Below are 26063 nucleotides of genomic sequence, written 5' to 3'. Positions count from 1 at the left end.
TTGTGATCGTTCTCTGTCAAATAAATAAATAAAATCTTTAAAAAATAAATAAATAAAATGCATATCCCTGTAGGTAATTCTTGTGAGCCTAAAGTATGAGACCTACAGATACATGAAGCAGTAAGGTAGAATGGGACATGACCGTGACATATTTGCTGGTAGGAAGAGGCCAAAAGTGGTCTTTCAGAACAAGGGAAATAAGGTATCTGATAGAGAGTATTGGCCAGTAAACTGAGGCCCAATTATTTATAGCCCAGGAACCAAGAATGGTTTTTACATTTTTTTACACTTGAAAAAAGTGAAAAGACTTTTTTTTTGTTTATTAGAAAGAGAGCAAGAGAGAGCATGAGCAGGGAGGGTCAGAGGGAGAAGCAGACTCCCTGCTGAGCAGAGACCAATGTCGGGTGCAATCCCGGGATTCCAGAATCATGAACTGAGCTGAAGGCAGTTAAGCCTCCCAGGCTCCCTGGAAAAAACGAAAAGACTTTCATGACCATGTGAAAATTACATGAATTTCAAATTTCAGTGTCAACTAAAACTGTTTTGGAGTGTAGCCTCATTTGCTAACGTTGTCTGTGGCTACTTTTATGTTATACTGGCATAACATTCAACAGAGTCCCTGTGACCTATAGAGTAAAAAATACTATGTTTCCTTAAAGAGAAAGTGATGATTTCTGTGCTCAGGAATTTAGGGTTTTAGATCTGGGAGAACCATAAGGACTATAAATTCTTGCTGCCTTATTTTAGATATTACCTTTTAAGGGTGTGATTTCCCAGGTTACTCAGGTAACATAGAAGACGTCAACAAATTATACAGGGTCATTGTGAGTTTTCATAGGTGAATGTGGTGTGATAAAGGCAGTATTGTGGGCACCTGGGTGGCTCAGTTAGTTAAGTGACTGCCTTCAGCTCAGGTCATGATCCCGGAGTCCCTGGATCGAGTCCCACATTGGGCTCCCAGCTCCACAGGGAGTCTGCTTCTCCCTCTGACCTTCTCCTCTCCCATGCTCTCTTTCACTCTCTCTCTCTCCAATAAATAAAATCTTTTAAAAAATAAATAAAGGCAGTGTTGTGAACACGTCAGTCTAAATTGTATAGTCATTTTAGGGATGACAGGGAGACCATTTATGATCAGTGCATTGGTAACTGGGTCCTAAAAGAAATAGATACTAAAATTTATTAGAGGGGCACCTGGGTGGCTTAGCTGGTTAAACATCTGACTCTTCATCTTAGGGTCATGATTTCAAGCCCCACGTTTAAAAAATATATATTAGATTGGGGGGCACCTGGGTGGCTCAGTGAGTTAAAGCCTCTGCATTCAGCTCAGGTCATGATCCCAGGGTCCTGGGATTGAGCCCCGCATCGGGCTCTCTGCTCAGCGGGGAGCCTGCTACCCTTCCCCTCTCTCTGCCTGCCTCTCTTACTACTTGTGATCTCTGTCAAATAAATAAATAAAATCTTTAAAAAATTTTTTTTCTAAAATATATATTAGATTGGGACAGAGATGTGGAGAAATGGATGCCCAGATACATTGTTGATCAGGCACTCAGTTGGAATAATACTTTGGAGAAAAGTTTACAGAGTCAATTTAAAATGTGTATACTTTATTGATTAGCTATTCTGGGGGAGCACTTACATAAATCCAGGTACTTACTTTTTATAACTTGGGAGTAATAACAAGCTGAGACCGTCTGAATGCCCAGAGATAAGTAGATAGGTGGATAATGAGAAGTGGTTATCATTTAAAGGAATTAACTAGATTATATGTAGTAACATGGATAGTACAGATTTATGTAAGTAAATATTCAGAATGACTGTGTTTTTTACGGCTCTGTGTATCTGTGAGAGAGAGAGAGAGAAAGTACCTGAAAAGTTCTGGAAATACAAAAACCAAACTTGCAACGCCTGGTTAACTCAGTCGGTAGGGCAGGGTGTAGAGAATTAAACAAATACCAAACTCAGTGGAGTGGGGGGAGGGGCACAAGATGACCCCATAACCTGTAATGTTCTCATTTGTTTTTTAGGGATAATGTATCCATTGAGGTTGCTTTTTAAAATTACTCTTTTAAAATGAGAACTAGTGAGTACTCTTGAGTGTCATAATCTTACTGTCGTTTTTTCAGTATGTTAGGAAGATAGGTTGACTTGCTAGGACATAAATGCTAACGTAGCTCTAGGGGATGCCAAGAGATGTGAGGATGTCTTTGTCTCAAAGAAATTACATAGTTTCTTTTTGTTTTGTTTTGTTTTAAATATTTTATTTATTTATTTATTTGACAGGCAGAGATCACAAGTAGGTAGACAGGCAGGCAGAGAGAGAAGGGAAGCAGACTCCCCACTGAGCAGAGAGCCCCATGTGGGGCTTGATCCCAGGACCCTGGGATCATGACCTGAGCTGAATACAGAGGCTTTAACCCACTGAGCCACCCAGGTACCCCCATAAATGTGGTTTTTAAAAAAAGGATAGAAAACCCAGTGGATTTTATACACATCAGGACATTATTCAGTCTTGATGTAATACAAAATTTCCTGTATGTTTTGTCTATTAGAGATGATTTATGTTTATATAAATGTTATATTAAACTTCTTGAAAAATGCTTTTGGTTTATTAAATTTACCTCACTTTTGGAAATGAAACAAAAAATATAGCAGAAGTAGAAATGTATTTAGAAACAAATTACCTTGGTTTGTCTATTCAGTGAAATCTTTTTTTCTGGTAGTTAGTGAGGGTCTCCATACCCATAGCACAGCAGACAGCTGGCCTGAGATTTTTATAAAGGTTATATAGTTGAGAGGTTCTAAATGAGGAGAGTACAGCGGAGTCATCTGGGAATTCAGTAAGAATGTATGTGACAGTTCTCTGTGGAACTTGGAGTATTTGATTCAGGAAGTCCAGAGTGCATCTTGTGATTTATTCTCATCTATAGCTGAGTTAAGAGCCACCATTTTTTAAAAAAGCCACCACTTGAGATAAAAGAAGCCCAGAAAGTGCAATGAGAATGCCTAGGAAAATGGGGCACCTGAATTTGAGCCCCACATGGGTATAGAGATTATTTAAAAATAAAATCTAGGATAGATCGTTTTATGAGCTAGGGGTGGAAATCGCTAGGCCTTTGGAGATGGAATGATGACCATGCCAGAGAGGGTAGGCAGAGTATAGTAGGAACATTACTGCCCACCTTTAGGCAAAAGCATAGGACAGGTCTCTGGTTTTCTAGCTTGTTTTTCTAGCGATCTTGAGAAATAAGAGCTGGCTTTAGTTGAGACCTGAACTTTGTTATTGACCAGTCCATACTGAGAGTAGAATCAATCACTTGTTCATTTTGTGGGTATGGAAATCCCTGCCATGGGCTAACTTGTGGTTCTTGTTCTTAGGGACAAAGTGGCTGTTCTTCAAGCACTTGCGTCCACAGTGAATAGGGTAAGTAGACTTTTAGCTTTTTGTTGTGGATCTTAAAAGTTTCTTAGAAATGATCTAATCCAGTCCCTTCCTGTGATAAATGGGGAAACTAAAGCCTTTAAAGGAACTGGCTCTAAAAGTGCTTGACTTAGGCCCTTGTCTTTTATCTCCAAATTCAGTGTTTTTAATCCTAAAGCAGTAATCCTTAAACTTAATCCCCTGAAGAGCTTGTTGAAATGTCCAGCCCTGGGGGGTTTTGGTGTGATACTGTAATGCAAGTGATCTGTAGACCAACTTTGAGGAATATTGTGTTTACAGTGCTGTAAATAATGCAACGATTAAGAATGTGGGTCCTGGAGCCAGTGTTTTGTTTCATAGCTGAGCAACTAGCTTTGTGATCTCCATCAAAAAGTTCTTTTATCTCTTGATGCTTCTATGTGTTTATAAAGTGGGGATTAATTATAACATCAAACTTTAAGGTTATAATGTGAAATAATTAATGTTGGTACAAAATAAAAGGATTTAGGGCAGTGCCTGGCACAAAAAAAATGCTCAGTAAATGCTGGCTCTTTTACTATTACTGCAACTTATTTTAGTGAAATATTTGTCGATAACTTGCTCTGTTGACCGTTCACAGAGTTTATAGTCTGATAGATTAACTAAAATCTTGATAAATGCCTCAGAAATGGGAACTTCTTTTTTCTTTAAGGTGATCTCTGCACCCAGAGAGTACTGTGAGGCTCAAACTCACAAGCCCAAGATCAGGAGTCACATGCTGTACTGACTGAGCCAGCCAGGTGCCCCAGAAATGGAGCTTTCTGAGTGATTATATATTTCATCATACGAAAGATATACTTTCAATTTCAGCTATGGGGATAATGTCTAAAATAATGAAGACATTAACTGCTGTAATAGCTGTGTGGATACTAAACCTCTTTAAGGCCATTGTCACAGATTTCCAGGATTGTTTTCTGTTGTAGATGTTACAATTAAGGAGTCATGGGCCAGACATACCCTGATACATCTTAGCAGTTTCTCCAAAAGGGTTTTTATAATACTGGATCTCCACACTGGCAAGACATTGAGATTTTCAGCAGTTTACTTAGCTCTGTACAGGCCCCTGAAATGTATAAACTAGAGTAATGGTCTGCTGAGACTGATCTCAGTTTTTTTTTGTTGTTTTTGTTTTTTAAGATTTTATTTATTTATTGACAGAGATCGCAAGTAGGCAGAGAGGCAGGCAGAGAGAGGAGGAAGCAGGCTCCCTGCTGAGCAGAGAGCCCGATGCGGGGCTCGATCCCAGGACCCTGGGATCATGACCTGAGCTGAAGGCAGAGGCTTTAACCCACTGAGCCACCCAGATGCTCCTGATCTCAGTTTTTTAATGAGAATGGCCTTCAGGTCAAAGAAGTTATAGAATTATGTGTACAGTTGTCTGATTTATCTGGGTTTGGGCCCTTAAAATCCAAGGTATGGTTATTTATTCATTCAGTAACCACATATTCTACCCTTCTGATGCTTACCAGGCACTGTGTGGGATGTAGAATAAAGACAGTCCTTTCACAGTTCCTAGAGAGGGAGCATGAAGGAGCACTGAGAAGAGGGTACGTAACCCAGGCTGGGAAAGGACTTCCAGAGGAGCTGATAATTGGATTGCTGCTAGGAAGGTGAGCGGCAAGGATACTGTGGTGGGAAGAAGCATTCCTTGTAAAAATAGCAGCATGCACAAAGGCCCAAAGGCATAGAATGAGTAGTTGGTATGGTAGGAATCAGGGATTTGACAGGTGGAGACATGAGAGATAGGCAAGATGGCGAATGCTATGCTGGGGACTCAAGTCCTCTGAAGAATTTTTTTTTTTATATTATTGATTTATTTATTTGACAGAGAACACAGGGGGAGTGGGAGAAGGAGAAGCAGGCTTCCTGTGGAACAGAGACCCAGGCAGACGCTTAATGACTGAGCCACCCAGGCACCCCCACCCTGAAGAATTTTAAGCAGTGGTATGATAACCAGATTTTAGAAAAGACAGCCATGTGGAGATGGGAAACCTTTCAACTTTAATGTAGCATAAAGATCTTAAAACTAGCATATCTGAACCCATACCTTTGCGGTCTTCTCAATAGCAACTCCATTATTCTAAATGTCCAAGTCAAAAGCCTGGGAGTTATGTGTGACTCTTCTTTCTTTCATGCTGCGTGTTAGTAAATCCTTTGTTTCTTCCTTTAAGATAGCTGTGTGTGGACTCCCATCATCTCTCCAGGTTCAGTGATTGGCTGGGAGAACACCCAGAACACTCAGCATATAGTCCTACAGCTACAATTTATTATAGAAAAGGCACAAAGTGATGTCAGCCAGGGGAAAAGTCACACAGGGTGAAATCCAGAAGAAACCAGGTTCAAGTTTCCTTGAGAGTGTTTTCCCAGTGGAGTCACACAGAACACTTCTAATTCCTCGAACTGAGTTGTAACAGCATGTGTGAAACGTCTACCATGAAAGTTCATTAGAGACTCAGGGCCCAGAGGTTTTTCTGGTATCTGGCCACATAGGCACCCTGTGCCTGGCACATACCAGAATTCCAGACTTTGAGAAGGAAGTATAAACAGTTTAGGCACAACAAGCCGTTTCATCAGTACTGGGGGTGGTGGGACCCCTTCCCAAATCCAGGTTCCCAGGTGCCAGCTAAGGGCCAGCCTTGCAGGCAGGCCTTTCTGAGGACAGCAGTCTCGGGCCTGGTAACTCTTTCTGCACATTATCAGATTCTGCATTCGTATGATCATCACCACAGTTGCTTTCCTCATGTAAGTTATTATCATCTAATACTCTGGACTGATCCCAGCAGGCTCGATCTCTTACATTGTCCCAGCTCCCCCCACACACTGCTCGCAGTTAAGCAGCCCTGATGATCCCAGTAAAATGTTGGATCACTCCTTCCTCAGAACTCGAGTGGCCTCATTTGTCATAATTGGGATAAAAACTGAGGTCCATATGAGGGCTCCTTAGGCACTCCCGCTATCCTCCCCACCCCCACATTACCTCTGACAGCGTCTCTTGCTATCTTCTTGGACACCCCAAGCCTCCTGGGCCTCCTGGCTAATTCTCTTTCCCACCAGGCACACCTCTGCCTCAGGGTCCAGTGTTTGCTGTTCCTTCTGCCTGGACTGTTTCCCCAGATACATTACTTGCTCCCTCACCTGCTGAACTCTGCCTTAGTGTCACTTCTACAGTGAGGCCTTCCCTGACCACCTGCCTTAAGTTGTAGATCTGCAACTTTCTTGTCCCCTTTTGTACTTCATTTTTCTGCATAGCAGTTAACCTGTTTTTAATTCACTGTCTATTGTTTATTTTTATTTTCTGGAGGTTCCTGTCCTACTAGACTAAGCTTTATTTGGGTAGAGGGTGATTTTATTGTCTCCCTGGAGCTAGAATAAATGCCTGGCACATAGGTGCTCTGTAAATAAGGAATAGGGTGGCACTGAACTACGGCTGTGGCAGTTGGGATAAGGGACAGTGGAGTCAGTAGGGGAAGTTAAAAGAACTAGCGTGGGTTAGATCTGACGATATCTCAGTTGACTAGAAGTAGTGGGACAGGATCTACAGGTTGGACTGCAGATTGGTCAGTACCCTTCACTGAGAGAAGACAGGACAGGTGGTGGCTTCAGGGAAGTTCACTTTGGGGTGCAGTTTGGTTTGAGGCATCTGAGCTACAGGGCCAGAGTGGAGTTGTTTCACACAGACCGTGGAGGACTTGGAAATCTGATCTAGGGAGAAAAGTTAGGAGATAATGGGAAGAATAAGTCTAGTAAGTTAAAAGAAGCCCAGCATGTCACCAGAACTAGAGTCCCCAAACAGGTTTCTGACAGGGGTGGTGCAGAGGTCAGAACCAGAGCTAGGCACTAGTTTGAGTGTAATCGGAGTGAGCAGTCCGGGGCAGCTAACGGAGAACTGTCACCTCTGGTTTACCATTAACTGACTGACTGCCTCATTCAGTAGAGTGACATGACCACATGAAATGAGCCTCCCATGAGTATGAAGGGATATTGGTTTTGAAAGTGGCAGCAGGAAGCTGAGATGCCCCCCAAAAATCCCACTTCTCCTTAACCCTACTTAGGTATGAGTAAGACAAGGTATCAAGGGGACAGTTAGGAGAGATTCTGGATGTAGCTTGAGTTTTCCCAATGGAACAAAGGCCCCAGAAGGCCCAGGAAAGGAGGCTCTAAGGGAGAAGTGAGGAATAGAGGAAGTAATTAGGGGGCAGTTTTCAGTGAATGGTACTGAAGAGTTGTTCAGGGTTCTCCCTAAAACAGGGTAAAGCAGTATGTAGAATGTTCGACAACAGGGCATAGGAGAAGCTGCTGCTATTAGCTCCTTCCAAGAGGGCACAGCAGGATCCTCTATTTGGGGAAGGGACTCTTGGTGGGTAGTGGCTAGGTTTGAAGGTGTGCAGGACACTGGTACCCGTATTGGTTAATTCAGAGGATCTTTCATTTAAAACAGCACTAGTTCCTAGAAGCACCCTCAGATCTGAAGAAGCAGTCATGGGGGTTTGAGTCATTGTTTGCTGTGTGTGTAATGACCTGCGTCTTACAGAGCTAAGAGGGTTGTATAGGTGTTCGTGTTTCTCTCACTACACACACACATATTTGTATATGTGTTACATATCTAATTAATACTTGCTTTACAGTGTTTTTGGTTATCAAAACTCAAGGTCTTAATGAAAATCTGACTAAAGAGACTTCTGTGTCTTCACAGGACACTACAGCTGCCCCTTATGCATTTCAGGATGATCCTTACCTCATACCAACATCCTCTTTGGAATCTGTGAGTATCTTCGTACACTTTCGTAACATTGTTTTATCTTGTTTGGGTACAAGCACGGATACAGAATTTAACTTAACATGTAGAAACCTTTGAAAAGTTAACAGTTCAGAGTTTTGGAGATTGGCTGTGGGAATGATTTGGGATTTAAGACTTAGGGCTCCTCACACTGGAGCAGTCCACTCGGCTTCAGTGCGCTGGTTTCATATATCCCCAGCTGTATAAGATGTGACATAAAATGTCACACTTAGTAGCAGAGAGGGATATACAACAGCGTGTAATTTAACTTCTGTTTGGGCTTTTGTGTATTGCTGCATTCTTGGAGGGGTGGATGGTACGTGCTGAGAGTGTCGTTTTGATCTCTTGAGTCAGTTTACATCTAAATCCTTTTCTTTATATAGCGTTCGTTTTTATTGGCAAAGAAGTCTGGGGAGAATGCAGCGAAGTACGTTATTAATTCACATCCCAAATATTTTCAGAAGGACATAGCTGAACCTCATATACCGGTAAGGAGAGATAATTGTGATTTTTCAGGTATTACTAAGTAAATGTAAATGAAACCAAGTTTTAGGGCTAATATTTCAGTAGCCACTTGAATGGCCTCAGTATTTGGGTGAAGTCTTTTGATGTATATAGTTATCTTTGCTTTCAGTAGTAGCTTGCTTTCCCCCCCCCCCCCCCCCCCCCCAAACACCTGCCTCATCTTATTTTCCCTGTTTGGCTTCTGTGACACCAGAATCTTAGGTCTTTACCTCTGTGACTGTTCTTGTTTTTTTTGAGTAGCTTTTCTATCCACTACTTAAGTGTAGAGGTCTTCTTAGGTTTCCAGGCCCAGTCATTGTCTTTTTCCTGTCTGCAGTTTTCCTGCAGCAGCAGTCCTTCTATTCTGTGTGGCATTCTTGTCTACCTGGCCCAGATCCCTCTGCTTTAATAGTCCAGTGTCCTGGTTTCTCTTCAGTGTGTGTCAGCCCTTCGGCCTTTCACTTTGAACTCCAGATTGTATTTCCAGCTACCTCTGCGTTGTGTCATCATGGAGTGTGAGTGTTGTGCGGCGTGTTAGCTATTGTGCTCAGTGCCAGTGTTACCATGGCCAGTGGAACAGAGGCACCTCTACTTTCCTGGGTTTATTAGTGGAAATAGGAGCATCAGACCTATATCCCAGACTCCTTGCTTCCCAGAAGGCACGCATCCAGGCACAGCCTCCTGCTTCTCAGGGAGCATCTGCCAGTGACAAAGTAGGAGGTCAGTGTGATTGTGCAGGTGACAGTGCCAGAGTCCTGTGCGGAGACAGTGGCAGTGATGGTCCACTCACACCCCTGGATGTTTCTAACCAGTAGTTACTCTTCTGTGCTGATGACCTCTGCTTGAAGCCTTGTGTGAGTCCCTGCCTCCCTGGCGGACAGCACTGTCACACCTTGTAGATCTCTCACTTACATGCACACTGCTGTTCTTTCCTTCCTTGCTCTGTTAGATGGGGAGAACCTTGAAAGTAGAGAAGGACTTTTACCTATGCCTCTAATTCCTCACTTTGTGCCTGGCAGACAATGGTCAGCATTCAATAAGTAATGAAATAAACTAGTGAGTTAGGTAAAATTAACATATTTTGGTGATGGTTAGTGTTTTTAGAGTATAAGAAGCATCCGGGCTGATAGGTTTCTCCTTTGCAAATCAGATATACTCTGACACTGTGAAACAAGATTGGAAGGAAAGGAGAGAGGATTGTTTTGGCAGAGGATGAAATAAATTCAACTTGAAGTTGGGGAAGTTAGTTGGAAACCATATTTTTTAGATTGAAATAAATACTTATTTTTGGATGCTTTTAAATTCTCCCTGAGCTAGGAGATAGCTAAATGATCTTGTTTCGAATCCTTGAGGGGTTCTTTGATTTTTTTTTTTAATGTAATATAATTCTTTTAAGTTACAGTTCCTACAAAGATGTATACATGGTGCCCCGTGCATGAAACATGAATTGGAACCGTAAAGTTTTATTTTGGTGTGTTGGCGATAAAAGTTTAGTCCTCTTGGTTACTGCCCCTTTACCTATTTGTGGTAATTAGCCATCTTCTTTTCCTAGTGTTTAATGCCCGAGTACTTTGAACCTCAGATTGAAGATATAAGTGAAGCAGCCTTGAGGGAAAGAATCAAGCTCAAAAAAGTGAAAGCATCTGTGGACATGTTTGATCAACTCTTGCAAGCAGGTGACTCAGTTCCTTTAAAGCACCCCTAGGAACGTGGGCTCGGAAGTGGGCTGTGCTTACGTGATCCCGCTGGTTGTGAGCAAAAGTTAGAAGGATCTCTGCTTGATGCTGTGGTCATGCTTTTAAGAGTTAATATTTCAAGTTCTGCTTCAGCTTTTGTTTTTTTGGAAATGTAAGTGAGATGGAGTTGCAGCTTAGTTTACTGTGCTCTGGGCTGTATTGTGCAGCAGGCAGAGAAATGAGAGAACCATTGTTCCTTCCATTTTTAACCTTAGGTGTGTACATACTGTATTCAGATTTTCTGCACTTTTTAAGTATGTTTGGAGGCATAAACAGACAAGGAATATTTTAAAAGGGAAAAGCAATAAAATGGGGTACTTATTCTAACTCTCCTACCGATTAGCTCTGTGGCCTTGGAAAAATCACTTAATTTCTCAGAACTTCTGTCTGCCTCTAAAATTCTCTGACTGTCTGACTTTGATCTGGATGAACCTCTAGCAGAGTAGATCTCAATTGCATGGGCTGTAAGCTACCAAGATAACAATGTACCTATAATAACATCAGAGGCAGTGGGATTGTAAGTTAATGGACTCCAGAATGCTGTTCAGTGATTTAGGATAATAATCAAACACAGAAGAGAGAGGAACTGGACTGAATCACTCAGTACATTCTTCAGCACAAGAGACCTTTCCAGAAAGCTGTTTTTGAGAATATTGGTGTATTGTCTTCTGGACATTGAATATACAGATGAATTGCTGAAGCACATTATAGTTTAGGGAGGCTTTTGCCTCTGCTTGTTGCATATGGTAATTGGTAAGTCTGCATTCAAGTACTGAGTGCTCAGACCTGTCTTCCTCTAGGTTCATAACACTGTGTGCTCTAGGCACACGCGGACCCTCCGTACACGCCTCTAAAGACGGCATGTCAGCCCCACAGTTCAGAGTAACAGAACAAGCCAATATGCCATAGGGGTGGGGGCAGGTAGAGGAAGTTTTACTGCCAAGCACCTCATAAGTACCAAACACTTTGCTGGGCATTTCACATACTGAATTTAATTCTATAATGTCTCAGGAGTTGCTGTGTTTATAATCATTTTATAAAGGAAGCTGGTTATTAAGTAAGTTTCTAAGGATACAGAGTTCTGAGATGGTAAGATCCAGTTCAGTTCCCCTCCACGGCCTCTCTTCTCTCCACTTTCCCGTGCTCGTTTATGAGCTTTTAAATGTCCCAATTGGCATTTTTATTATCAGTATATTTTCTTTAGAAAAAATATTATATCTTATACTTCCTGTTCCCTTTTTTTCCTAGTGTCAAGATGGGAACATAAGGTTCCTGAGTATTGCTTTTTTAAAAACTACTGTAACTAGACATTTCTGCTCGCATCTTTAGGCAAGTATTCCAGTGAGGGCCTAGATCCAAGTAGAATAGTTCTGCTTGCATTTGTAGAAATGGAACTGGGCCAGGGGAACTGAGTGGCAGTAATTTGCTGAGTGTTCAGTTTGGAAATGATCTTTAAAACCATGAGATCGTTTCTCTGGGTACATGAGTATGTAAACTAAGTGAACACAGGGTCAGGCGTTGTCTTGTGCTTTAGTCCCTCCTCTCAGACCCCACAGTTCGTAGGGATTGTGTCCCTGTCAGCATCCCTTCAGGTGTTGGGGTTCACGTGGACTGCATCCTCATCCATGCTGAGAATGGTGGATGACATGAAGTATGCAGCCAAGAGAGCCACAGCCTGGAGAAAAAGCAAAGAATTTTAATGCAATTAGCTTCAGTTCTTTATTTCAATGTTTCTTTCCTTTTTTTTCTCCTACCCACAGGAACCACTGTATCTTTGGAAACAAGTAATAGTCTCTTGGATTTGTTGTGCTACTATGGTGACAAGGAGCCCTCAACTGATTATCATTTTCAGCAAAGTGAAAAATCTGAAGAGTTGGTAATGGGTTTTGGCAGTGATTTTTTTTTTTTTAATTTATTTTGCCAGTAATAACCATTTCAAAGTAAGATGGTTCTTATGCCCTATGTTAGGATAATAGAGATTTGTTCTGAGATGCAATGTGGTTTAGTAGCTTTGATAAAAAGTGATGTGTAGGAAGAAAGATCTAAACAATTACTTTAATTCTGGTTCCCTTAAAAATATGTTGATCTTGCCTAAAAAGTATGTTGACATTGCCTACCACATGCAGGCAAAGCTTTGACCAGAAATGTTTATACAAACTCCTCTCTTATTACTTACACTGACCATATGTAAGGAACAGGGAAAGACTCTGTGGCCCCAGCACCCCACCACCATCAAAATATGCATGCATAACATGGGCAGAGAGGAGTGAGCTCACTGTGCTGGGGTGTAGGGCAGTATTGTGCCAAGGGCCGGCCTGTAGATAGGGAGTGCTATCTTAATTTCTCAATCCAAGAGTTTTACTTCTAGAAAAAGACCCTGAGAACATCTTTGGGTCATGTGAATAAAAGAATATATACATCATTTTCATAATGTTCATACACATAGATAGAAAAATGTGGAAAACTGAATGTCTAATGACAAATGATTAGGTTATGGTAATGTGATTGTCGGGACTAGTGTAGGTCTGTTTGGCTGTGGAAAGATGCACCATATATTGAAAAGTGAGACTATAGGCTGGATGATAATATTTCATTTTTATAAAATATTTCCAAATGCGTGAGAGAAGATGAAAAGTTCTTTTCCTTCTATTTCTGTCTAATTTTCCTCCACTGAATATGGATTATTTACATACAGAGTGATTAAGACGTTTAAAATGTATAGGCAGGGGCGCCTGGATGGCTCAGTGAGTTAGGCTGCTGCCTTCGGCTTGGATCATGATCTCAGGGTCCTGGGATTGAGCCCCACATCAGGCTCTTTGCTCAGCGGGGAGCTTGCTTCCTTTCCTCTGTCTGCCTCTCTGCCTGCTTGTGATCTCTCTCTGTCAAATAAATAAAATATTTGGGGGGAAAAAAAATGTATAGGCAGGTGTGTTATTTCTGTGGGGCTCAAGCTAGATAGAGTCAGCTCAAGCCAGGTTGTGTTTGGATTTGCAATTCTCTCCCATTGAGGCTGTGCAGGGTACCGGCTTCATCTGTCTCCAGGCTGTTAGTTCTCATTTCAAGTGCTAGCTTTACTTTTTGTCTCAAAGTGAGCTGATTTATGCTGAAAAAGTTACCAGTTTTTTAAATGAACATTTACTGGGTTTTTTCCTTCACCTTCTGTTGGATCTGTAGTTTATTTTTACAAAGTTTCCTTTGCCTTTTTCTTTTTTTTTTTTTTTTCTTTTTTAAAGATTTTATTTATTTATTTGACAGAGATCACAAGTAGGCAGAGAGGCAGGTAGGGAGAGGGGGAAGCAGGCTCCCCACTGAGCAGAGAGCCCAATGCGGGGCTCAATCCCAGAGCCCTGAGACCATGAGCTGAAGGCAGAGGCTTAACCCACTGAACCACCCAGGCGGCCCTCCTTTGCCTTTCTGGTTTTAAGTATCTGAGTAGGAGAACACATTGCATTGTCATTTTTTGTTTTATTTATTTTTTTTTGGTGGTTCATTTCAGGAGGAGGCCGCAGAGGAAAGTAACGAGAAACCGAAGAAGGCCAATCATCAGTTTGGAAACCTATGGAGGTACGTTACACGTCAGTAGAACCTTGTGTGGTTTTTTTTTTAATGGGGCGTGGCATGTTCCCCAGCACCCCCTCAAGAAGATGTGCTTCTGAAGCTTCTAAAGTAGAATTTGTTTTCAACATACAGTGCAAGTGTGACCTTGGCATGATATGCATTTAGAGCTTGTTCCCTAAGATCTTTACTTCCAACGAGCAATACTTAGTTCTTCGTGTGCCTATTTGTGCCCCCCCCCCATGCCCCAATTCATTTCATGTCATCTTACATATTGTTGGTTCCTTGGGTAGTTCCATCAGTGCTCCTACTCTGCAATATATAACTCACGTTCTGAAAGATTGGCTCAATTTGTTTGTGTAAGAATACACATGCACTGGAATATAGCTCTAAATTAAGGCAGCTGGCAAGCAAGCAGAAGTACTCAGCATTTCTAGACAAAAGGTGAATAATGTTTAACTAACATTTAGAATTGATGTTAACTGAATAGAAATGTCTGAGAAATACTTCACGGGGACATCTGGAGAAGGAGAGCTACCATTAATATCTGAAGTCTTTTAAAGTGATAAGTGGAATTGAATCAAACATTGAATTTCCTTAGTAGATTTTAATAATTTTGTGTAGTGGTTAAGAGCATGGACTTTGGCATACCATCCTGGCCCAAATCCTGCTCCTGATTTCCATTACCTCTTTGTAAGAGGCAGAAGAAAGATACAACTGTATAAGATGGTTACGTTAGGTGACTGAGTGTTTGATAGGGAAGAAGGAAGAAGATGCCCCAGAGTGTGACATATACACGCTAGACTATGAGATTTTGGGAAAACTGCTTGTCCATGGGGGTCTCTGGGGAGTTGTATATGGTTGAGAGAGGGTGGGGAAACTTCACTGTGTTCCCTCTGTACACTTTGCTTTTTGTTCAGTATTGTATGTATTTTTTGTAAAAATTTTCAGTCCTGGTTCTGTCATTAACCGCGAAGCCACGGACCACTTGAGGTGTTCAAGCCTCAGTTTTTCCCACTTTTCAGAATGCTAACTCTCTCTCTCTCTCTCTGGATGCTAGGAATTGTGTGTATGAAGTGCTTAGCAAAGTGCTTGAAACATTTTGAACTCTCAGTAGGTTGTGGTAGCTATTGGTTTTTCCTTTTTCCCCTGTTTCATTTACTCTTCTGTGTCTAGGCCAGAAAACAATGCTGAGAGAATCTTTGCTCTCATGCCAGAGAAAAACTCACACTCCTACTGCACAATGATCCGAGGAATGGTGAAGGTAACATTTATTTTTATACTTCTGTCTTTAATGTCCACCAATTCCGGGTTTTTCACCTTCAGAATTGTTGACAGTTGGGCTGGATAATGTGTTGCGGTGGGGGCTCTCCACTGCACTCTGGAGTGTTTAGAAGCTCCCTGTTCTCTACCCACTGCATGTCAGTGCTGCGTCCTCCCTACCCTCAGTTGTGACAACTAGAAATATCTCCAGGAATTACTGCATGTCACCTGGGAGGCAGAATTTCCACAGCAATGGAGTGTGAACTTCTTGAGAACCAGGACCTTGTCTGCTTCTTTTATTGTTGTATTCTCAAACTTTAAAACAGTTGCTGTGCAAATATTTCTTAAGTCAACATGTTTGATGATGTTTAACATTTATGCTCTGTCTCCCAGCACCGAGCTCTTGTACAGGCATTAAACTTGTACACTGAATTACTAAACAACAAACTCCATGGTAAGTGTGTTTTTGGAGAATTTCCTTTTCTTTCCTTAAGAATCTGTAACATCGGGGCGCCTGGGTGGTTCAGTGGGTTAAGCCACTGCCTTCAGCTCCGGTCATGATCTCAGGGTCCTGGGATCGAGTCCTGCATTGGGCTCTCTGCTCAGCAGGGGCCTGCTTCCCTTCCTCTCTCTCTGCCTGCCTCTCTGCCTACTTGTGATCTCTCTATGCCAAATAAATAAATAAAATTCTTTAAAAAAAAAAAAAAAAGAATCTGTAACATCTGGAATGCCTGAGTGGCTCAGCCGGTTAAGCATCTGCCTTACGCTCAGGTCATTATCATCGGGTCTTGGGATTGAGCCCCACATCAGACTCCTTGCTCAATGGGGAGCCTGCTTCTCCCACTGCCTGCCATCCCCCCCCCCCCACCCCGCTTGTGGGTGCACACTTTCTCTCTCTGACAAATCTTGGGGGAAAAAATAAATCTGTAACATTTTGGAATCTGCAGAATATTTGATCTTGCCTCAATTATGAGCTCAATTCTCATCTTTTCATGTGGTATTGGTGGTAGAAGCAGGAGGAGAGATCCAGAGCAGGGAGTGATTGTCTGGTGTCGTGGGCACATGGGAATGAGCTAGGGGCCACATGCGCATTACTGCTTTGCCTTCAGCTGAGGCAATTAGGGGTTAAACTTCAACCTAGACTTCTGTTTTTACAGCTGATGTGTATACCTTCAATGCATTGATTGAAGCAACAGCATTGAGTGCGCATGAGAAACTGGAGGACAAATGGAATAATATACTGGTAAGGAGGAGCCCTCATTTTGTCTTCTGATGGGCCTAAAATACCTTTTCCTAGAAATAAAGGGGGTGGAGACGCATTTACTGTGCATTTTCATGGCAGATATTATCACGCTGGGCGTGCAGTGGTTGCATGCTTACACCCTCCCAGCAACCCTGCAGTTGATTTTATTTTTTTTTTTAAGATTTTATTTATTTATTTTGACAGACAGAGATCACAAGTAGGCAGAGAGGCAGGCAGAGAGAGAGAGAGGAGGAATCAGGCTCCCCGCTGAGCAGAGAGCCCGATGCGGGACTCGATCCCAGGACCCCGAGATCATGGCCTGAGCCGAAGGCAGCGGCTTAACCCACTGAGCCACCCAGGCGCCCAACCCTGCAGTTTAAATGGCTGTGTCTGACATGTGCATAGAAAAAGTTACCTGACCCATTGTCCATGGCTAGAATTCAGAAAGACCACAGTTGCTTCATTTCTCAGTTTTTTTCATTACAAAAATAATGTGTATTTATGGGAACATTTTTATCAGGTGAGTTTGGAAAATTATACTCACTGGATTGAAATAACTTCGGACTAGAAGTGTTTTTTGTTTTTACACCATACAGTTTGTCTTTATACCATACTGCTCATTTTAAAGGAAAAATTCCATTCTAGTCTGTTCTTTTGCTTTACTAGGCAGAGTGAAGACATTTGTACAACTTGATCAAGTGAGGTGGGGTGTCTTCTCTAAAAGGCAAAGTCACTGGTCCTGCTAATAGATAAATTTTGGATAGGGATGTATTTATTAACTTTAGACTTAGCCAGAGAACCAAAATCTTTTTTATTACTTTACTTGCTTATATTTAAAGGTCTTATTTGACAGAGAGTCACAGCAAGAGAGGGAACACAAGCGGGGGGGTGGGAGAGGGAGAAACAGGGAGCCCAATGCAGGGCTTGGTCCTAGGACCCTGGGATCATGACCTGAGCCGAAGGCAGACCCTTAACAACTGAGCCACCCAGGTGCCTCCCTTCCCCCAAATTCTTTTTTAGTGTGTGATATTAGTTAATTGGACAAATTACCTATCCAGGCATAAACAAGACTTACTGCTTTTGACTCAACTAGGAGCTGCTAAAACAAATGGCCGCTCAGAAGGTGAAACCAAACCTACAGACATTTAATACCATTCTGAAATTCCTCCGAAGATTTCATGCATTTGGAAAAGTGCCAGCCCTGCAGACCTTTCGTGAAATGAAAGCCATCGGAATAGGTGAGTATGTGTCCTGTCCCTCCCTGGAGGCTGAGCCAGTGCTGGCCAGAGTTCTCAGATCCAGATAAGTGAAAAAGAGATGGTAAACTTTTCTTGCTTTGTACAGAACATACTGAGAATTTCGAGTCCACCATTTGGCACAGTTAATTACAAGTATTGAGTAATGGTGGGAACTCCTTTATCTTCATGCTCTTTATGGCAATTACAATGTTTTTTAATACTTCAGTTAGTTTTATGTGGACTTTTAGGGAGAACTGTTCACTTAAGAATTAGTTTTAAATCCCATGACATTTGCTGTCATAATTAGGTGTTTGGACCTAAATTTACCACTGTGTTGTAGAGTTTGCAGTAATTATTAAAGATTGTTTGGGAACACGTTCACTTCAGTATGCGTTAGTATTCTGGAATGGAGAATTATAGCACAAGTGCATTAGCTGTAACATTTAGTAATGACATGTCAAGGCTTTCTAAAAGTGATTGTTTTTGATCTCTTTACACTTAACATTAATTCAAATGGACAGCTGTGTTTGACTTACTTCTTTTTTTTTTTTTTTTTTCCTGTCAACCTGGTAATTTAGAACCCTCGCCTGCAACATACCATCATCTTATTCAGCTGTTTTATCACCACGGTATGTATGACATTATGTATTAATTCACGTAGAAAGCTGATCCATTCTCTTACGTTTATGTGATTGTTGTAGTCATCTTTCCCTGTGCAGGATTTAAGAATAGAGAACACAAATTAACATTATCCTATAGCCTGAGCAGAAAGTTACTCCTAGTGGAGAGGACAGGGTCATTAAATGTACTAACAGTGTTGGTGTACAATTACCAATGGTCAAAAGGTGGGACACCTGGGTGGCTCAGTCGGTTAAGCGTCTTCCTTCAGCTCAGGCAGGGCGTCCGCTTCTCTGTCTCTGCCCCTCCCCACCATTCTTACAAGCTCTCTCTCTCAGATAAATGAAATCTTTAAAAACAAAGAAATGGTCAGAAGGTACATTAGTCTGGAGTTCTTTTGACTCTCCAGAGCTGTGCTTTCCAATAAAATAGCCATTAGGCATACATGCCTATTTAATTAAAATTAAACAACATTTAAAATTTCTTCATTGCTTTAGTGCTGCGTAGCCACATAGCTACTGTATTCAGTGATGCAGGAATAGAACATTTCCATTTGTACAGGAAGTTGTTAGATAATGCTGCTCCACAGTAATCTTGACCTTATTCTGAAGTCTTGTAGGAGAACCTTTTGGCTCCGTTTGTCACCTGCTTTAGGCCCCCAGTTCCTGTAGGAGCTGTGCTCTGTTGAATGGACTTCAGAGCAAGGCACACCTGAGTTGAATTTCACCTGTCATTTATCAGTTTTGCCAAAAGGGACTGGATACCTTACCTGAGTAAATACCGCAGGGCTGTGATGATGAAATGAACTCTTGGCTCGTGCTTGAAAGGCATGCAGTAAGCACTCCTAGTCTGTCAGTTCTTAGCTATTTGCCCCAATCTGAGAAAGAACCCCTTCAGAAATGACTGTTCCAGTCCTTCAGACTTTACACGTGTAAAAGAGAAGAAATTGATTGTCTCTGTTTTGGTGGGCTAATTTTACAAAATCCACATCCTCACCTATGGGGAAGATTCTGTCTTTTAGGGTAGTGGTGGGGGGAAGAGGTAACAGATTTTATCTTGGAGGCAGATAAACAGTGTCCACAATAACTGTATCTTCTAAAATTTTACTCAACCTTGATAACGTTAGAGTGAACCTAGTGTTTCTGACCCTAAAGCCGGTTGCCTTTCTCTTCTACCATTACATACCACTTTGGTTCACTTGTGAAGCAAAGTCTGTGGTTTTGCTTCCTAAGTAACACTCAGGAACATGGGGGCAGGCTCAGAGCGGGAGTCTCCGTTTGCCTTACACATGTGGAAACTGGTTCCCTGCAGTAATGACCTTTAGGTATTTACTCAAAGGAGAAAGTCTAAAGAAAGAAAGGATACATAAAAAGCAAATTGTTATGTAACTAATAAAATGATAAGAAATGTCAGCAAATGGAAACATCCTTGAGGAAATTATAGAAATACATCTGTACTGTCATTAAAACTACATTACCACGTGTGTGCTGATAAAGGTAGGGAACAGATTGTATGAATAAGGTGATGTGTTGGAAAATTGTGTAGGTGCATTTTATACCTATTAGTACTCAGTTCACATGATTTTAAGAGAATTGCCTCATTCCATTAATTCTACAGTTCTCTTTTTCTCGGCCTTTTCATCCCGATCATACATAACTCAAATGATTACTGCCAAAATAAATAATTGTTTTTCTGAGTAACTGCCCCAGATCGTATGGAGAGTTGCCCTCTGTGTTGTGTGCACCTGCTTCGTTAGTGGGCATGCGCTCTGCAGGCTGTGTGCCAGGCAGTACGCTGTGAGGGGTGGGTACAAAGGGTTGTAAGGCAGGGGACTCCAATAAAACCTAATTGCTTTTTTGTTCTGCAGAAAACCATTCAAAAGGATCATCCCTCATAATCTATGATATTATGAATGAATTAACAGGACGGAAATTTTCCCCAAGGGACCCAGATGATGGTAGGCACAGAAATTGCTTATGTGAGACAAAGAGCCTGCTCTCTTGATTGCCAGTTATTAGAGGCCTTATGATAGGACAGGGTTTGATTTAGCTTAGTTGTCTTACAAGCGATTATTCTGAAGAGGCCAAAATATGTGTGGCCTATTGCTGTGTGCTTCCTCTACTAGAGATTTTATTCCTTTAGGTTTAACTTACACGTTAACAGTTTTATTGCTAGGATATTTATTAATGCTGCTCACTTGAAAATGTATTTTATCCATTGTAACCAAGACTTTGTGAACTTTGATTTTCAGATATGTTTTTTCAGTCAGCCATGAGAGTTGTGAGTACTGATTCTTATTTAACTTTAGTTTTTTTTTTCCTTTTAGTCACTTACATTTATCTTTAACTGGAATGAGTGGGCTCTCCTTGTTTTTTCATTTTCTCATTTGTTTACGTCTTTGGTCCAAATTTTCTTTTTTTCCTCTTAAATTTCATACTAATTCACATAGCATCCTCCCCTTTGTTTATTGTATGTATATGTTGTCTTTTTTCACACCTTTGCTCAGATAAGGTTTCAGAGTATTTCATATTTACCTATTGGTCATTTTTTAATTTGATAATGGTTCTTTGGGATTTAGGTTTTTCATTGTATGTTAATTAGAAAAAGTTGTAGGCAGTTTCAGGATGGGTTAGCATATCCTATTCCCTAAGGATAGTTGCTTTCCAAAAGGTTAGTGTGTACGCTTGCAGCTTTTCTCCTCCAGGTATTCAGACACACACAGCCAGGCCCGTTTCAACTGTATTTTGTTTGTTGACAGTTGCATAGTATTTCATAGGAGTATTTCATATTATTTCACTGGAGTCTTCTACTGTTCGTGTATTTTGGAGTTACTGCTTGGGGTTTTTTTGCAAGTATAGTGAGGCTGAAATGAGCACTCCATCTCTCTTTTATGCACATAACCAGGTGTTTTTGTAGGATTGATTTCTAAAGCTCCAATCACTAGATTAAAATTCTGTTTTAGATTTCACAGAACTTGGGGTTTCCCTCCCTCCCACCCCAATCTTATAACTCATTTGCCTGTAAACTAGTAATACATTGACTCAGCGTGAATATTCAACAAGTGACTCTTTTTAATGTAATGAGCCACTGTTTGGCTGGTAAATCTGAGTGATGCTTACTGCTTGCAAATTTTCAGTGCTCATTTCTCAGAGATCTGGAACTTGCTTATCAAGTACATGGCCTTTTAAACACTGGAGACAACTGGAAATTCATTGGACCAGATCATCGACGTAATTTCTATTAGTAAGTGTGTTGGAAATGTATCCTTTTGCATTGTTGGAGCCTCTTTAAGCAACCATTAGTTCTGCAAATGGGAGACTTTGGTAGGCTTCCTATGTCACCCTTGGAGGCAGCAGGCCCCTGACTTAAAGTACCTGTACTTAAACAGTACATGTTAATTGAGCACTTGGAAGTTTAAGCAGCGGTAAAACTGATTTGCCTGACTGAGATGTCTGGTATAGTTTTATCTTTTAGATTATTTTTCTCTGTAACAGTTTAAATCTACATATCTATTCCTCTAGGCCCTATTTTATATTTTTGAATATATAGTAGGGTGGGTCCCTAACAATTTCAGCCTTTTTTTTTTTTTTTTTTTTTAATTTTATTTAAAGATGTTATTTATTAGAGAAGGGGCAGGGGAAGAGGGAAAAGCAGACTCCTGGCTGAGCAGGGAGCCTGATGCAGGGCTCCATCCGAGGACCCTAAGATCATGACCCAAGCTGAAGGATGATGCTTAACCCACTGAGCCACGTAGGCACCCCAGCCTCTTGTTTTTAAAAAGGAAGATACAGAGATAAAGCCCAAAGAGGCTCCTTAAATGAGTTGACTTCAGGTAGATAAAAACAAACAAGCACTTAAGGAGGCAGTCTGTTAATAGGCATGTAATGTTTGTCTTCAGTGTGTCTATATCCTTGCTTCATATTGCGTGCTTTTAAAATGAATGGATATTCACTGTCTGCTCACAGTGAGCTGAGAACATATTGAGGCAGTCATGAGCAGCTAGCTGTGGGTAAGAAGGTGTTAATTAGGAAGTCCAGACAGCATGGTTAGCACCTTCTGGGTCAAGCATTGGCCCATGCAATTTGACACTGTAACTTATAAGTTGATTTTAAATTCTGTGTAACAGATCATATAGCTGTGCTGTAATTTAATTATTCTGCTGTTTGGGATCTGAGACTAAACCTATCTTTTTTCTTTCCATTACAGTTCCAAGTTCTTCAGTTTGCTTTGTCTAATGGAACAAATTGATGTCACCTTGAAGTGGTACAAGGACCTGATACCTTCAGTAAGATGATCATAACCTGTTGTTGTAGATGAGCTGGTGGGTATCTTTGCTGACTAATACCTTAAACATATATCCCTATTTCTCTTAATCAGGTGTTCTTTCCCCGTTCCCAAACTTTGATAGATCTTCTCCAAGCATTGGATGTGGCCAACCGGCTAGAAGTGATTCCTCAAATTTGGAAAGGTTGGTTTCAGCTTGTGTGTTCAGCACCATCTCACTTCATCACTTCATTGTCCTACCTACATTTTGATTAACAAACATGCCAACATTGTTAGGGGTGGAAATTTCCATTTTTCACTAAATTTAATGTATTATAGTCTTCTTCATGGGTGCTGGCTCACTTTGCATGTTGGATTGCATGAGCAAAGATGCATTGAAAGTGACCTAAATAAGTTTTTGTGTTACACGACAAAGGGAAGATCAGTGCTAATTACGTGACACACCCTAAATCAAAATTTAGATCTCTACCTGCAGAGTCTTTGCAATTCCTCTGTATCATGCTGCATTCTTGTAACTCCGTTGTTAACTGGTCAGTGATACTTAATGCTTCTAAGAAATGGGCATAATTGTGGGTTTCTGTGTATAAACTGGCTGCAGAAGATGCTGCATGTCTTCTACAAGGTGACTGCAATCACAGCTTGAGTTTCTTTCGGCTGCAGATTTCCAGGTCTGAACACTTAGACTCTAGCCCCTGACCTGTTTCACAAGATTGCTCTAATGATTGTTATATTAAAGATCGTTGACAATTATCAAGTGCTGTAAAACCATGTCTTGCCATATGGAGCTGGTAGCTGCTCCAGGGTAGCACACCTGCTGTCTCTCACCTTTGACTAGGAGCAGGTCACTGCCTTCCATTGCTCCTTCATCCATTCTTAGCGTGAATTATCCTGCTGATTACCTGGAGTCCTAGAATAAATAGTGTCAGCACCTGACTTTGAGCAGCCCAGGAACTGTGACGGTGGACAAAGGTCAGCTGAAGAGTTTTGGTTTTACATGACTGTAATCACCTCTGTGTTTTCTGTTTCAAGATAGTAAAGAATATGGTCACACTTTTCGCAATGACCTGAAAGAAGAGATTCTGATGCTTATGGCAAGGGATCAGCACCCACCAGAGGTAGGTAGGGTTGTATCCAGAGGCAGGTTATGTTACAGTGATTAGATGGGTACTAGCCAGTATGTTCTCTAACACTGTAGACTTTGTAATGGTAATTTCCTTGGTTTCATTTGGTTTCATTTAGGGAAACATTACAGAGAATTTTGCCATCTAAACCCAGATTTAAATTCTGTATCTGAACACCCAGCCATTAGCAGAATCCCATTTTTGAAGTCCAAAACATGTTTCTGTCTTGACAGTAGTAGCTTTTTGAAAAAAATTCCCATCTAAAGAGAAAACCCATAACGTATTTGAAGGATGTTGCAAATTATTTACCCCAGAGCAGGGCAGGGTTTTTTTGTTTTGTTTTTTGTTTTTTAAATCTTTTGTGTACTATACCTGTGATGGGTTCAGATGGTAAAATGTATAGCTCAAAAATGCCATGTCATCTGTGGAATCTCCTCAACTTAGACTCTCCTCAGACCAACTAGGCAGTTCTGCTGACTCTGAGCCTCTCAGCTTCAGGTGGCGTTTGCGGACTGTGCTGCAGATATCAAATCCACTTACGAGAGCCAGGATGGCAGACAGGCTGCTCCTGAGTGGCCAGCCAACTCTCTGAACTCTATCGCTGTCCTCTTTTTAAGGGCTGGGAGAACCCAGGAAGCCTGGTGAGTACAAAGCCTCAAGTGTATAGTAGCAGTATTTGTATCTGGATCTCAGAGAACATCTTCCCTGGTCACTGTATGATGTGTAATCAGAAAAACGAGTTTTTTCTGGGACTGCAAATACTGACTGAAAAGGAAACTTTTGGAAGACCAGCAGAGTATAAACATTGTATTTAAGAGAGGACACAGTTTAATGGGCTAATTCTCTATTGCTCTCCTGTTTTCTGTATCCATGGGCAAGTAGTCTCTTGTCTGTCCACTTAATAGAGTGATGAGAGAATCTTACTTTTGAAAATGTCTTGAGCATTTGGCTTATCCAAGTATTACACTTAATGCTTAAAATGCAGCCTGTACACTTGGGACTTCTAGAAACTGACATTTACAAACTTGACTAGAACCATCTTTGGTTTGTGTCACTGTGAGCCTACCAGTTACGTGTTTTCATCAGCACTTCCCTCACATACTAATTCTTAGTTTTTGTGAATGGACACTTCACATGCATTCCTTTTTCCAAAAGCAGAGAAGTCAACAAAAGAATACTTTGTAGGAGTAGTCCTCATTAGGTGATTTTGTTCAGTAAGTGGGGTACTTGTTTATGGCCTTTTCAACATAAGAAAGTGACTTGAACAGAGTTTTCAGCCCAAAATGTCAGAGCTGGTGAATGAAGGCTTTGCTGCCTCAACTGGTCTTAAGAGTATGAAATCACACACACGACCTGCTACACTGCTAGTGGCCAACCTTTGATGCTTGAATTTGTTAACGGGTTGACACACACCTGTTAGGGAGTCAGGCTGTGATGATTGGCGCAGGGGTACGGACCTCAGCTGAATCATGGGAGCTGAATGTACGTGTTTCACCTTTGTCTTGCATGTGGCAGGACGCCGGTGAGCACTTACATGAGACTGATGCCTCAATCTGAGCCTGCTCTCCACCGCGTATCTCTTAGGACACTGCTCTCGTTCTGGGATTGTAAGAGGATAGAGATCACACTCTGTTGCATCCCTCTCTAGAAGAGGGTGTAACCCCCCAGTAAATCTCAACACTGGCAACGAATCACACTTGCCTGGGAAATGCACGTATGTGAAGTCTGGGAGGTGGGAGTTGAAACACCCAAGGTGATTTAGATGTAAACAGGGCTGGGAGCCAGTCAGCTCACAGCTGCTGTCTTCAGGAACTTACAGCAGAACAGCTATGATCATCTGCTCACCTTCTGGGCTATTAGTAATCTTTCTCGTATCTCGTGTTGAACAGGAAAATGTTGGGGCTTTTCAAGAAGCATAATAAGATCCCTGGGTAAGTTGAAGTTAACAGGCTTCCCTGGCTGCATGTTAGAATTCGCTGCATGGTCTTAACTCTTACCATGGGGTGATTGGAATTTCTTTACATATCTCATTCAGTGATTGAGCATCCTTCTGCTGAAGCAAATGGATAGTTCTTCTACCATCTAGGGCATCCTGAAGCAAGCAGTGTTTTTAATCTGTGCTTGTTGATTGCAACACACTGGCGATACACTGAACAGATCCTTAATGAAGGCATACTGAACCAATGTTCATTCTCTCTTTGGCCCTTTAGTCTTCATGGTAGCACCCGGGTGGCTCAGGTTAAGTGTCTGCGTTTGGTTCAGGTTAT

The 26063-nt window shown here is 41.4% G+C and overlaps 1 protein-coding gene across 2 annotated transcripts in view; it reads left to right on the top strand.

Annotated features, from left to right (window-relative positions):
- Positions 1-26063, top strand: part of PTCD3 (pentatricopeptide repeat domain 3) — a 31805-nt gene that overhangs the window by 4405 nt on the left and 1337 nt on the right. For both annotated transcript variants that reach the window (XM_082743470.1, XM_082743469.1), the window contains exons 4-22: positions 3376-3421; positions 8151-8219; positions 8618-8722; positions 10291-10414; positions 12235-12350; positions 13971-14038; positions 15206-15293; positions 15686-15746; positions 16450-16535; positions 17629-17773; positions 18352-18402; positions 20259-20348; positions 20643-20671; positions 21528-21634; positions 22598-22676; positions 22769-22859; positions 23705-23790; positions 24289-24437; positions 25686-25727. In XM_082743470.1, coding sequence (XP_082599596.1) covers positions 3376-3421; positions 8151-8219; positions 8618-8722; positions 10291-10414; positions 12235-12350; positions 13971-14038; positions 15206-15293; positions 15686-15746; positions 16450-16535; positions 17629-17773; positions 18352-18402; positions 20259-20348; positions 20643-20671; positions 21528-21634; positions 22598-22676; positions 22769-22859; positions 23705-23790; positions 24289-24437; positions 25686-25727 — 1632 coding nt within the window. The remainder of the gene's footprint in view (positions 1-3375; positions 3422-8150; positions 8220-8617; positions 8723-10290; positions 10415-12234; positions 12351-13970; positions 14039-15205; positions 15294-15685; positions 15747-16449; positions 16536-17628; positions 17774-18351; positions 18403-20258; positions 20349-20642; positions 20672-21527; positions 21635-22597; positions 22677-22768; positions 22860-23704; positions 23791-24288; positions 24438-25685; positions 25728-26063) is intronic.

This window comes from Mustela nivalis (assembly GCF_964662115.1).
Source record: "Mustela nivalis genome assembly, chromosome: 8".
Lineage (NCBI taxonomy): Eukaryota > Metazoa > Chordata > Mammalia > Carnivora > Mustelidae > Mustela > Mustela nivalis.
This window is presented reverse-complemented; position numbering and strand designations above follow the sequence as displayed.